The 13618-nt window shown below is 36.9% G+C and overlaps 4 protein-coding genes across 4 annotated transcripts; all 4 read left to right on the top strand.

Moving 5' to 3' along the window:
• The first annotated feature begins 352 nt into the window (after positions 1–352).
• On the top strand, positions 353–2260 carry LOC120288541 (PYK10-binding protein 1-like). The gene is made up of 3 exons (XM_039302597.1): positions 353–1009; positions 1581–2027; positions 2180–2260. Exons 1-3 carry the CDS (start codon positions 353–355, stop codon positions 2258–2260), a joined length of 1185 nt encoding a protein of 394 aa, XP_039158531.1.
• A 1928-nt stretch (positions 2261–4188) lies between these two features.
• LOC120288027 (jacalin-related lectin 3-like) lies at positions 4189–4771 on the top strand. Its single transcript, XM_039301275.1, has 2 exons — positions 4189–4343; positions 4505–4771. Exons 1-2 carry the CDS (start codon positions 4230–4232, stop codon positions 4754–4756), a joined length of 366 nt encoding a protein of 121 aa, XP_039157209.1. The 5' UTR covers positions 4189–4229; the 3' UTR covers positions 4757–4771.
• LOC120288540 (jacalin-related lectin 19-like) lies at positions 4760–5652 on the top strand. The gene is made up of 3 exons (XM_039302596.1): positions 4760–4957; positions 5182–5367; positions 5587–5652. The coding sequence occupies exons 1-3, from the start codon at positions 4760–4762 to the stop codon at positions 5650–5652; spliced, it is 450 nt and encodes a 149-aa protein (XP_039158530.1).
• A 2922-nt stretch (positions 5653–8574) lies between these two features.
• LOC120288297 (probable protein S-acyltransferase 23) lies at positions 8575–11641 on the top strand. The gene is made up of 4 exons (XM_039302138.1): positions 8575–8759; positions 8977–9117; positions 9533–9645; positions 11490–11641. The coding sequence occupies exons 1-4, from the start codon at positions 8601–8603 to the stop codon at positions 11638–11640; spliced, it is 564 nt and encodes a 187-aa protein (XP_039158072.1). The 5' UTR covers positions 8575–8600; the 3' UTR covers position 11641.
• The last annotated feature ends 1977 nt before the right edge of the window (positions 11642–13618 follow it).

The following is a 13618-nucleotide window of genomic DNA, read 5'->3' as shown; positions in this document are numbered from 1 at the left end:
TCTTATACTCTTAACTACACTCAACATCAGGAATGAAAGGAGACTCGTGGACATAATAGTAGAGTACCTTGTCGAGAAAATCCGCGAGACACGGCAACTCCACTTTGCGAGAAACGCAATTGGAGTGGACTTGTTGGTAGGCGAGGTGATTTCGTTAATTAGAATGGACCAAGAGGAGGACGTGCGCGTCATAGGTATATGTGGAGTAGGAGGATAGGCAAGACGATGGCGGCAGCAAGTCATCTGTGAGCGCATTTGTCGCAATTTCGAATGCTTTGTCTTTCTTGATAAAATCGGCGAAGCAGACCGAGTTGATATATTAGGTCTACAAAAGAAGCTGCTCCATAATCTCATGAAGGTGGAAGGATTGAGGACCTACGGCGACATTCAGACCAATATCAACGAGATAAATAGTAACATGTGCTTTAAAAGGATACTTCTTGTTCTTGACAATGTTACTAGTAAAGAACAGATTGACTACTTCTGGGCAGGAGACCGAGAACTGCTGTGTCCTGGGAGCAGAATTTTGATCACAGCCCGAGACCAAAACTTGCTAAAAGATCTCAATGTAGACGACAAGTATATCGTCAAAGGATTGGACCCGAATGAAGCGCTCCGGCTCTTTTGTCGCCATGCCTGGAAGAGAGAAGAACCTCAAGAAGGCTATGAGGAGTTGTCCCGAAATCTAGCTCATTATGCAGGAGGTCATCCATTGTCTCTTAAATGGTTGGGCTCATTCCTAAACGGCATGCCGAAACAACAATGGCCTCACATAATGGAGAAGTTGGTTAGAAGCCCTTATCTTGATTCGCTCATTCATTCCTTCGGGTCAGTTGGGCCATATGGCGGTCAAGGCGGTGATGCTTTTGATGATGGGACACACAATGGGGTGAGGCAAATTAGGCTGTATGGACAATCAATTATCGAATCCATCACCATCGACTATGATCACGATGGGTGTTTCGTGAGATCCTCCCAGCATGGTGGACATGCCCATGACGATGAAACGGTCAGTTTTCTGCCACTCTAGCAGACTGATTATGTATTTTACTACTCAACGCTTATAAGAACGAAAACAGAATCAATTACGCGTTGAATATCATTATTGTGCGTCTATAGTAAAATCTACTTCAAAAATTATCAGAACGAAGAATTTAAGTTTGTCAGGAGAGGATGGCTAACATGTAAACATCTACGGAAGTGTTAGTGTGTTACTACTTCACGTAACTTTCCCAAGTATGAAGTTATAAATTCTATCATTCCTTTTTCTTCTTTTCTTCTTTTCTTCTTTTATGTATTTACTTCGTCTCCTTTTGATTTGTTTATGAGACTTTATTATCTTGACTTTCATTTGCGGCAAAATGGGCATGCGGCAGCTTTGCTGAAGGATGAAAGCTAAAAAAAATTTCCTTCGTTCCTTTTAAATTAGGGATATGTACTTAAACCGAATTCAGCTAAGTAATTTATCTTTCCCGGTAAAGTAATTTATATTCATACAAAAAGCTCAAAGTCAATATATACTAGGTGTTAGATGGATGCGTTGCTGGTAACACCCATGAAACCTTTTGCACCTCTTGCAGCTGGTGATATTGGACCATCCAAGTGAACACCTGATTTCTGTATCAGGCCATATCGATGATGATGGAGGTCATGATGTTGTTCGGTCTCTCAAGATCCACAGCAACAAGAAGACGTACGGACCATTTGGTTCAGAAAGAGGACGGCCTTTTGATCTCTCACATTCTGATAGACAGATCATCGGGTTTCATGGAAAATGTAGCAGCCATCTCCACTCAATCGGAGCCCATTTCGGGCCAATTTCTCATGTGTATCCATATGATGTCGTGGGACCATTTGGTGGTGATAGTGGAATGCACATTTGGGACGACGGAAAACACACAGATGTGAGGCAAATCGTCGTAGGCTTCGATTCGGCAATTAAGTCTATCTCTATCTTATATGATGAACACGGACGTCCAGTTGGTCCGTTCACACATGGCACAAGTGGAGGAGGCAAAACATATACGGTGAGCTTTGATATTAACATCATCAACAGTATATGTGATTTTGTTGATATCCTCGTTACTTTATTTTTTTTTTTCTGGTAACTCTATCTCGTCATTGTGAAAGTAGATACCTGTTTTAGAATTCTTTAATTTTTAACCTTTTTCTGTCTCAGATTAAGTTCGACCATCCAATTGAGTACTTGACATCCATCTCGGGCTATACTGAAGAAGTTTCCGGACTCACCATTCTTTAGTCACTGACAATCCATACTAGCAGAAGGGATCATGGACCGATCGGAACAGCCAATAAAGGGAGGCATTTTTCATTTCCATACACCGGTGGCAAAATTGTTGGGTTTCATGGGAGTTGCGATGGCCCTCATCTCGAGTCCATCGGAGCTTTTTATGAGCCGATTCCTCATACATATCCTGTTAAAGTTTTCGGGCCTTATGGAGGCCAAGGCCAAAAATCCTGGAATTTCGTTGATATAAACGGGATTGTTGTTCATTGCGCAGACTTCATCGAGTCCATTGCTTTTAAGGTCGACGACGCCACCAGCTCCGAACCGGAAACTATTTATGGTGAAAATGGCGGGCGTAGGACTTACAAGGTTGTATTTAGACTCTTCCCTTTTCTCTTTTTCCGTTCCTACTTGATTGATGTAAGTGTATTCATCGAGCTTATCATAACATTAGTTTGATTACGGCATAATGAACCTTGAGATTCTTAACATTTGCTTCGTAATTTGCACATGAAAAGTTCAAACCAAAGTACCTGAGGACCAACGTGATTGAGATGATTAGAGATATATATATAAGTCCTAAGCTTATTGCAATTGTGACAATTCATTCTTAAACTTTTTTTTTTTTTACCAATTGTAAGGCCGGTTGTAATTGGCCAAATAGACTAAATGGCTACAATAGAACTGAATTGGCCAAAAAAAAAAAGTTTATGAATAAATTGTCACAATTGTAATAAGTTTATGACTTTTTTTAATAATTTCCTTGGATTTGTTAGAAAACCAAATGGAAAAAAATTAATCACTTCACTTTTTTAAAATTAGGCAAAGATAGACCAAGCCATAAACAAAAAGTAATATAACTTTTGATTTACAAAATGAAGTTTACTACCAAATTTATTAGAAACATAATTCACATCAATCATAGCATATATAACTTATTGCATAGATTAGAATTGTATTCCAAAAGAATCTACTAATTTATTTTGCTCAGCGACCGATGCAACATATAGTCACTCATGTCGAAATATGGCTTTGTGGCCTATTTGCAGGTTAAACTGAGAAATGAAGAGTACATAACTTCTTTAGCCGGATATCTCAAAAATGCAAAGGATAGTGGCACTCTAATCAACTCACTCACATTTCGAACCACCGGAAGAATATTGGGACCCATTGGTAGAGAGGAAGGCGAGTACTTCTCCTTACCACTGGAAGCTGGGAAAGTTATTAGCTTTTTCGGGACAAGTGGTGATTTTCTTGAATCTATCGAAGCACACGTAGAGCTGTACTCCAACAAGCTCTATCCCTTCAAGTCTGTGGGGTTATTTGGGAGTTCAGATGCATCTTTTTGGGATGATGGCAATAAGCATACCAATGTAAGGAAAATCGTTGTTGAATTTCAAGTAGATACAGGGCCATGGATCCGATCAATCACGTTTCAGTATGAAGAGGAGAGTAAAGAATTGTGGCAATCGGGGACGCATGGTGGCTTTGATATAAACTACTTCCACATAGTACGGAATGTCGAGATCCATACGGTATGTTCCCATACATACATATGCTTTATAAAATCCATAAGAAACTTTTATAGCCTCTGTAAGTGGGAGACTCTTTCAAGACTTAAATCATGAATATGATGGTTACGTCTATTATCGCAGATCAAAATAGATGATCCAGATGAGTATTTGACTTCAATATGCGGGTGTTTTTCTGATGAAGGCATTAGGTCACTCACGTTTCAAACTAACAAAAAACAATTGGACCTATTGGTGATGAAAATGGGGCAACACACTTCTCATCTCCAACAACAGGTGGCAAAATTGTCGGATTTTACGGGTGGAGTGGAGAACATCTTAAAGCAATTGGAGAATATATTGAACCGATCTCTCATCTCTACCCAATTAGATCGATCAGGCCATTTGGAGGCCTAGGTGGATGTGCTTGGGACGATGGGAAATTCACCGGTGTAAGGGAAATTGAGGTAATGTACGACAATATTCTCCGTTACGTTATGTTTGTGTACGACAAGAGCGGTGAACAAATTTACTCAATTATGCACGGTGGCTACACTAGAGAAGACAAGGCCAAGGTCACCAGGGTTAGTATTTCTTTTTCCGCTCTTTGATTGGTTGTTGTTTACTTACTCGTAGCTGATCCTTCGAGACAATGTTTCTAGTGTGTGGTCACAATTTAAACTTTACAATTGGGTCTTATTCCTCCACTCATCCAATTTTAAGAGATACTTTCGAGATTGTACAGGTTAGATTGGATTATCCGCAGGAGTACTTGACATCGATCTCTGGATACAAGCAAGAGGATGGTCACAACGACATCGAAAACGCTATTGTTCAATCACTTACATTTCATAGCAATACAAGAACACACGGTCCCTTTGGCGAGGAGAAGGGGAAGTACTTTTGGTATCCACAGACCCGAAGCAAAATCATCGGCTTTTATGGAAGATGCGGGGAGACTCTCAATTCCATAGGAGTGTATGCGGAGCCCATATAACACATGTATCCTTTCAAAACCATTGGACCCTTTGGAGGCTCTGGTGGCACTCCATGGGACGACGGAGTACATACTGATGTGAGGGAGATTAATATTCATTTCGCCGGCCACGGAGCCTGCGGCATAGGGATTGTGTACGATAACAAGGGTTCCTTAGTCCAATGCTCTCATCATGGCAGAAAAACCTCATCCACCGGGCAGGTTAGTCCATACCTTAATCTTTCTGCCTCTCTCTTGTCTTTAGAGTCTGTTGCGTGTCTGGATGTTGTTCAGGTTTACACGTTGCTCTTCACAGTTGTTCTGGGCTTCATGTATCACTGTATCTTTTCATAAAAGAATAAGGGCACTTCTTTTGGCATCCTATATCTCGAACCTTCGTTATGCTTTCACAAGTAAAATCATGTTTCGCCCTGCTGCTCTTGCAGATCAAGCTGGATTATCCTAAGGAGCGTCTGGTTTCAATATCGGGCTCGATTAACAGAAATGGAAACAGTACTAACACTATCATCTATAACCTGAGAATACGTACCACGGAGACCACTTACAAGCCATTTGGGAGGAAAGAAGGGTCAAAGGATGGAAATTTTGCATCCCACCAAAACCAGGCAAAGGTAGGATCGTTGGCTTTTTCGGAAGGGTGGGATCGCATCTTAATTCTATTGGAGCGCGTCTGGAACCATATTAGATTAAACCTACTGCCTCCCCAAGATTTTTCTTCCTTTTTTTTTTCTCTGGCTTGTGATTGTACGAATATTTTTATTTGTTTATTATTTCCTTTAACATGAGTTGGTCGTGGCAAATTTCACATAATCGGATGATTAACTGTGAAGATGCTCCAAGGAGCAGCTGAGGTAATATTTGGATGGGGGAAACTAGTCATCAAGAAAGGAAAATGAAGAAAATAACCATATAGATAGTCATCTAAGGATTATTATGAAATTACAGACAGAGATACCCATGAATACATAAATAGACCTTCTCAATCACAACATGACCCAAGGTTGAGGCCGGCACTCCCTCTTCAAGTTGGCTCTTAAATTGGGAGTGAAATTGTTAAAAGGATTAATTTTAAATATAAATACACAATTCAAGTCCATTATAATTTATTTGGATATAGGTCGTTAATTTTTTCCAAATTAATAAGAACCTAATGTCCAACAATAAGTCATCTTGACATTTAATTTTGCCAATTGGTTAATCCAAGAGTGACGAGCATGAGAAGATGGACCGGCCTAGGACAATCATGTAAAATAGGAGTTCCTCGATTCCTGTACTAAAATAGAATAAGGATTTCTGTCTGTTATATTAAACATTTAACTAATCATGTAAAATGGGGTTCCTCGATAATAATAACTATGGAGTTTAAAAATCACTTTTAGCTTATTAGCTTACATAATATAATTTGTTATGATAATTTAATTATTATTAATGCAATTAATTAGAATACAAAATTGTGTTCTAACAATTATTAGACATAATAATATTATAATTTTTTGTAAATTGTATTAATTTTTCATTTATGGTTTATGAATAATGTGATAATAGATGAACGTAGACTCTGATTATATCTCATGAAGTGTATGATGTGTTTTTTCTTTATCATTCCTAGCTTATTCTCTATGCAACTCTGGTCAACCAAAAAAGAAGATAAGTCTTGGAATGGTTATTCCACTAGACCATTAACGGTTAACCCATGCCTTGCCAGGTAATTTGGTTTACGCATAATTTCACCATTTTAATATTCATAGATACATAATATGCAAATTCAATAAACAAAAACGAACATCTTTTCACATTTAAAGATTCATATACACAAAATCAAGAAAACTTAAGAGTAAAAATTACGGTGATATTATAGTGATTAAAACATATTGAACACATGATAGTGTGCTTTTAATGAAAGGATAGTCGTAAAACCATAATTGTGGAGGAATATAAGAATCTTATGAAGAAGAAGTATAAAAATCATTCAATTATATTTTCAGTACAAAAAAAGAAAATGCATTTTATGCTTTATTGCCAATCACCTTCTTGTAAAAACAAAATAACTCATCAACCTCTTTGTCTAATAAATTATCGATTAATCAAACAAAGCAAATGCGAATCTCCAACTGATAAACACAATATGAAAATAAAGTTTAAAAGAAGAAAACCACAACTTGGAACTCCTTTACTAGAAGCTCGTTGTAGATGTAAGTGCGATTGTCATCAGACTTTTGTTGACCAAATTTATTTTCCTAATACTCAATCAAATAATGAAAATGATGAAAATGAAAATATCTCACTAACCAACAGAAACAAAAATAAATAAATAAATAAAATTCAAAGACCTCAAAGTTGGGTAACTAAAAGAGAGAAAGAATACAACCAAATAAATATCTCATATGCTTTATTATCCATAGCTCCTGCGTGTATTTATGTATAAGATTAGTTTCTACAGAACAATCAATGAAATCTAGGGTTTTGCATAATTTTTAGAATATTTGAAATCTGGATCAAATGTGAAAAGAGTGGAGAGATCTAAATATGAAACAAAGGGAGTATGTACATACTGAAAAGAAAAATCAAAAAAGAAATCCCTTAAATATTTGACACGTGTTTCTTTAGGAAATCTTGTACTTAGTTGACCGCATTATTGTTAGATTGAGGAAAATAATACAAAACTTCGAAGGAAATACTTAGAAGGAAGTGGCCCGGGAAATGTTGAAATTTCCAATAATAACTAATTTGCAACATTGAAGCTCATTTAAACCATTTGTTCTCTAACAAAATTCATGCAACCAAAAAGCACGTGTTCTAAACTGAAGTAAAAGGAGTGCAAAATGTAAGGAAGCGCCGCTTGTAAAAAGAATAATGAATCTCTTATAAATCACAGTTTTTTTGTTAACCTTTAGAGTAACCCCTAGAAAAGATGTGGTTACTATATATTTACTTAGATAAAGATTTTGCAAACCACGCTAGGCAGATAATCGATTCCTATTTGTGCTCTATTCTATTCTCTTGAAATTAGTGTTCTAATCCTATCTTATTCAATTTCGCAAGCTAAAAGGTTTTGATTTCTATGGTTGTGCAAAGGAATGCTTGGATCAACTCTAAACCGAATGTGTAATTTTCTTTTGGCACCTTGAGAAAATGAATTTTGAATCTCAAGCCCATGTAAAAGAATCTACTCTTCTTTTTCTTTTATTTCCCAAAATCTCCTCGAAGGGATAATAATGTAAATGATTACTGAACTTTAATTTAATATGTAATGTCCTTCTTAAACTTATAAGTTGTTCAACGTGATATATGAATTTTAATTCAATATACAACATGATTCTCAAAATTTTAATTTATTCAATATAACATCTAAATTTTGATACATGTTTAATTAAATCACTAAACTATGTAAATATGTTTCATGCTGTCCTTCCATCAAATTAAGTTTAGGGACAACATTGACTTTTTCGTATAATTCAAGGACTAAAGTGAATAAATACCAAAAATAGGAAGACAACATTAAATAAACTAAAAGTTCAAAGACTACATTACATATTAAGTTAAAATTCAGAGATTATATTAAATAAATTAATTGTTCAAAGGTGATATTGTATATTAAACTAAAATTCATGGGTCGACTATGTTATTTTCTCAATGAAAAGAAAAAAGGTTTAAAAGAGAGGAAAAAGAGAAAAAGACGAAGGATAGATTCGGGTTCGACCCAGAAATCGAAGCTCCCAGTGAGTGATCGCATGCGGCGACGCTCGTAATGGCTTCGTCGGAGATCGAAGTCACCGAGTCCCCGGAGCGGCGACCGCCCAAGACCCTCCCAGCGAAGCGGCGGCGGCGGCGGCCGTCGTCGTCGATGTTGTTCTCCGCCTCCGCGTACGGCGATTTGGAGCAATTGAGGAGGTTCGTGGAGCAAGGAGGCGCCTCCCTCTCGACCCCCGACGCTAACGGGTACTACGCTCTCCAGTGGGCCGCCCTCAACAACTTCGCCGACGTCGTTCAGTACATCATCGAGGTATTGCGCCTTTCCATCGCTCCTTCTTCTTCCTTCGCACTGCGTGAATGATTTTGCGCCCCCAATCGTGCATTTCTAGCCACATAGTCCTGAATTGGGGTGTATAAAGTTGCTGCTTGGAGCATTTGCTTCCTGGTTGTCTACTTGTTTCTGTATTGACGTGCTAATTATTGCTGTTCTTTATGTATGTCGGTGTTGGATGATGAATTGATTGAAGAATGGGGGTCGTGTGAATGCGACGGACAACTTGAAGCAGACTGCACTGCATTGGGCCGCCGTTCGTGGATCCGTTGCGGTTGCGGATGTGCTTTTGCAAAATAGAGCTTGGGTAGAGGCAGCTGATACAAATGGGTATCGGGTACTTGTTCATCCACCACATTTTTCTTTTGATATAATTGTTGTTCTCATCTTTTTTACTTACCGTAGTTAGAGTAATCATAGCATTGGCATGAAGTAAAGAACGAATTTGATAATTATTAGGTTTCGGCTTGAGTTAAGAAAGGATTTTGAGCTTTTCATGGGCGACTTTTTATGCTGTACTGATGAGCAGTGATGTGTGATGCCACTGGCTATAGTGGTCGTTTCAATTTTTATGGAACTTTTTTTCTGCCAAAGATCATGGAATTTTATTTTCTGAAGTTGTGATTTATTCTGTTTAACTATATGTTCTCCATGTCATTCATTGAGAAGTGTTTTTCCTTTTCTTACTTCCTCAGTGTGTTAATTTTTTTTCTTTAATGACCATTCTTCATTTGCTAGCCTCTCCGCTGCAGGCAGTTCATGTTGCTGCCCAATATGGCCAGACGGCCTTCTTAAATCACATCGTTGCAGGGTATCATGCTGATAATGATGCACCAGATAATGATGGAAGAAGTCCTCTTCATTGGTATGTTAAAACTGCGCTGGATGTTAAGTCACATGAAAGTAGGTTTTTTGTTCCAGAGAACAATTTTTAATGAGAAATAGGTTTTTTTTTTTTGTTTCTATTTCTGAGAATAATTTTGAGTATAAGAACGCGTTTGGTCACTGCAAAAATTTCTATTCTCACTTTAGAATTGCGTTTGGTAAAATTGTATAATTTTATTATTTCTTTTAATTTTTTAATATTTTTATTATATTTCTTCTTTTTTGTTTCTTTTTTTCTCCTTCTTTCTCCTTCGTGGCCGGTCGCCCGCCATGGCGGCAACCAAAGTGACCGGCTGGACGAGGTCCGGCGAGCTCGCCAAAGCCTCGCCGGAGGTCGCCAGCACTCGTCTAGCCGATCGCCGACGCTAGCCATGGCCAAGGCCGGAAGCGCCAAAAGAAAAAAAAAGAAGAAGAAAAGAGAGGAGAGAGAAAAATTGTTTCTAAAAATTGTTCTCGGGATAAGAAACTACTTTTTTTTTTTTTTTTTACTTCTTGTTTCTATTTCAAATTTATTCCCGGAAACAAAAAAAAAAATGGATTTTTTTGTTTCCGGGAATAAAAGTTTTACCAAACATATTTCTATTCTTTTTCGTTCCCCGGACAAAGAAACTTAAATTTTTATTCCAGGAAACAAAAACACTTTTTAACAATCGGGCCTAAGTGGACAAAGTTGGACATACTTTTTCTTGACCTAAAAACTCCATTTTTATCAATGATGGACTTATCCAATATGGGATAAATCCCTTTGATGGAAAGGATCATAGTTTTTGCTCATCATTTCAAATGCTATTTCTACAGAATTTTCATGACATCGAAGGAGTAAATTATTTGCTTACTCTGCAATGCATGGTTGATGCAGTTGAGCATTGTCAAATGTGATGTCTTATGTACATTCATCAAAATATAATATAGTAGTTTCTCTCTACTCTCTCTACAATCTGTTTTGCTTGTGAATTTCTTAAACATGGTTTTATGGTCTATTATGATTTGAATGGTTAGGAGGTGTGAAGTTCTCTGTTGACGGTAATTTGTCTTTGGAATTCATCTTGATTGTTTTTCTTTTTCTTTCTTATATTATTAACATCTTGTAGAAATCATGGTGGAAGATTGACAAAGCTGTATGAGGTGAGCATAGTTTGATAAGATGCCTTGGTACCTCAGCTAATTTAATTGCAAGTTGCTTTAGCAGAGAAGACCTTTGCATGATTTTGAAATCTCTGCATTGAATTCAGAGTCTAAATATGTTTGATAAGACATTGATGCAAATCTGGAGGAAGCGTGAGTAACTCATCATTCGTTTTTTTTCAACTGAAGCTTGTTTATAGAAGTCACAAGCTGAACTCTTGCTAAACAAACGGTACTGCTTGCTTGTCTGAATGTGTGATCTATGATGGGAATAGATGGTTCAAGTTCCTTGTTATAATGAGGGATGATTGGGAAGGATTTAATTTAAATTGCTGAGAAAGATAGCTCCCATTTCATTTCATATTGCTTTAGCCTGCAGCTTTCTTATCTGATCATTTCTGATAGTAATTAATTTTTATGCCCTGCTCAATGTTTTGTTATATCTCTATCTGTAATAGAATTCGGGAATTCAACATCTCCTGATTTAACTATCCTGTAATCAACTGGAAATTTTCTTGTAATGGCAACAAAACATCATTATCATTATTATAGTTGCCACCGCCGCTGCCGTCATCATTATTATCATCATCTCAAAGTTAACTAGAAACTTTCTTTAAATGATAAAAGCATTATAATCCTTCTATTTGTCCCCCATCGTATATGAATGGTCAGTGATGCTGGTTCTTTTGCAACGATCAGGACTACATACAAAGGATATGCTAGCACAAGCAGATTGCTTCTTTTTAGAGATGCATCCCGGGGGAGACAAGATAAAGGTGTAGTGAGTTTACTCATGGCAATCACTTCCAGATGTCAGGAGAACTTCTATATTTTACTTATTTACTCTTAAAATGGTTTCTTCTGGGGACTTTTAGTTGTTCTAGCAGCGTCTGGTTCAGAAAATTCTGCATTTTGGATTGTCTTTTCTCATGATGCATCTGGTTATAAACATGAAGTTTGCAGATGAGCCTGAACTGACCATGCTGTTGGTAGTTGTGGTAGATGGTTTGTGATGCATGATGAATTGCCTAGGCAATGGTATCTTAGGCTAATTGAGTAATTTGTTAATAATAATTAGATGAAAATATATTAGCGCAAACTTCAGGAGTCCCCATGCATACTACTAATTGGATAGATAAGTTTCTCTCCATTGTGAATGGTGAAGGCAAAACAATAGGCTGTGGTGCAGCAGCTTGGAGGAATTTAATAAGGTTTAGCTGCTGGTCTTCACAAAATTTGACTGTGTGGACCAACTTGACCTTGTTTAACAGCTGGTCTTTGCAAATTGTGGGGTGGGGCAATAGATGTTTCTTTGGTTTTCTTTTCCATTTTATGGTTGCATGCAATGTAGATGAACTTGTTTAGATTTCTTAGTTGCTATCTTACTTCTGTTTTATTGGTCCTCATGATGAGATGGTTTATCGGTTGCTTAAATCCATGTATAAAACTCATGAGCACTTCTATTGGATAACCTCTTAGAAGATGTTGTGATTTTGGGATGCTGCATTAGGTTTTGCATTTTATTCAATCGCAAGATGTTTCTAGGATAATGTAGAATATGACATGTAATTTTGTGAAGGATCATTGGATTATGTATATGTAAACATATGTATTGCACTTGTTTCTTTTTTAATGAATTAATGTTTCATCAACTGATAAATATGTTAAGAGACTAAAACACACTTGGTAATGATTGGCTCACTTACACAAGTAATCACCTTAAGTGCTATGTTGAGATGAGACAATATAAACTATAGATGTTGGAAGAGAAACTTTAGTTCATAATATCATTTAAAGTCGCATCGATTAGATTCAAGATGAGGTCTGCGATTTGTATGTAATAAGACCGAACATGATAGTCCACAATCATGTATACCTAATGAAAGCTAAATGCAAGTACACTAAATTGGGTGCTGTAAAAAGTGAATTGATATAGTATTCAACCTAAATATATGTACTTGAGAATCACGTGATCATGTTTGGTTAAAATCCGTATAGAGGATATGTGTAATAAATGATATATGTTCTTATAGAAAAAGATATCTACTATAACATGTAATTTATACTATATGTGTTTTATTTGACCGAAAGGGAGGTGAGTGAAATTATTCCTATTTACTCATCATATGAGTCCTTGAGGTAATTTATGAATTAATTACCTCATTTTGTACCTCATACTACTTCTGACTATGTTATCAAAGTAACATATCAATATTGCTACTTTAGTATGTTATCGGCAATCATGAATACATATGGTTTTATGAGATATGTCTAGGAATCTGAAATGGGGAGACATAAGTGTGAAGGAAGACTATTGTTGATTTACATTTACCTGTTTATTGGTCGATTAATTATATCGCCTTATAATTGTGAATACATGATGTTTTGAGACTGGTCAAGTATAGTTTTTTAGGGATATGTGACTAATGTAGTAAAATATGTATGGAGGCACTTTGAGACATTATTTATTTATTTATTTATTATGTTATCTCTAAGAGGGGGAAAAGTGCCAAAAAAGTCCTAAACCTTTTGGTTTTGTGCCGATTTAGTCTTAAACCTTTTTTAGTGCCGATTTAGTCCTAAACATTTTTACATTGTGCCAATTTAATCCTTTCCGGCCAATTTTGGCCGGATTTTGTGATTGGACGCGCACGGGCCGACGTGGCGATCGGGCGCTAACGTGTACAACTTTTAATAGTATTTTAATATATTTTGATTTTTTTTTCTTTGATTTTTTCTTTTTCTTTTTCTTTTTCTTTTTCTGCTCATCTTCTTCCTCCAACCGATTCTTAGGAGCTCGCCGACCGGCTAAAGGCGACGGCCGGCGA

This window comes from Eucalyptus grandis, chromosome 9 (genome assembly GCF_016545825.1).
Source record: "Eucalyptus grandis isolate ANBG69807.140 chromosome 9, ASM1654582v1, whole genome shotgun sequence".
NCBI lineage: Eukaryota > Viridiplantae > Streptophyta > Magnoliopsida > Myrtales > Myrtaceae > Eucalyptus > Eucalyptus grandis.
The sequence above is the reverse complement of the archived record's forward strand: the minus strand, read 5'-3'. Positions and strand labels throughout refer to the sequence as shown.

Excerpts from the sequence above, each read along its gene's own strand:
- LOC120288540 (XM_039302596.1), top strand. The coding sequence starts at position 4,760 with ATGTATCCTTTCAAAACCATTGGACCCTTTGGAGGCTCTGGTGGCACT. Across the intron at positions 4,958-5,181 it reads AAACCTCATCCACCGGGCAG|ATCAAGCTGGATTATCCTAA; the intron begins GTTAGTCCATAC and ends CTGCTCTTGCAG. Across the intron at positions 5,368-5,586 it reads CCCACCAAAACCAGGCAAAG|ATGCTCCAAGGAGCAGCTGA; the intron begins GTAGGATCGTTG and ends TTAACTGTGAAG.
- LOC120288027 (XM_039301275.1), top strand. The coding sequence starts at position 4,230 with ATGTACGACAATATTCTCCGTTACGTTATGTTTGTGTACGACAAGAGC. Across the intron at positions 4,344-4,504 it reads ACAAGGCCAAGGTCACCAGG|GTTAGATTGGATTATCCGCA; the intron begins GTTAGTATTTCT and ends GAGATTGTACAG.
- LOC120288297 (XM_039302138.1), top strand. The coding sequence starts at position 8,601 with ATGTTGTTCTCCGCCTCCGCGTACGGCGATTTGGAGCAATTGAGGAGG. Across the intron at positions 9,118-9,532 it reads CTGATACAAATGGGTATCGG|GCAGTTCATGTTGCTGCCCA; the intron begins GTACTTGTTCAT and ends TCTCCGCTGCAG. Across the intron at positions 9,646-11,489 it reads GGAAGAAGTCCTCTTCATTG|GACTACATACAAAGGATATG; the intron begins GTATGTTAAAAC and ends TGCAACGATCAG.
- LOC120288541 (XM_039302597.1), top strand. The coding sequence starts at position 353 with ATGAAGGTGGAAGGATTGAGGACCTACGGCGACATTCAGACCAATATC. Across the intron at positions 1,010-1,580 it reads ATGCCCATGACGATGAAACG|CTGGTGATATTGGACCATCC; the intron begins GTCAGTTTTCTG and ends CACCTCTTGCAG. Across the intron at positions 2,028-2,179 it reads GAGGAGGCAAAACATATACG|ATTAAGTTCGACCATCCAAT; the intron begins GTGAGCTTTGAT and ends TTTCTGTCTCAG.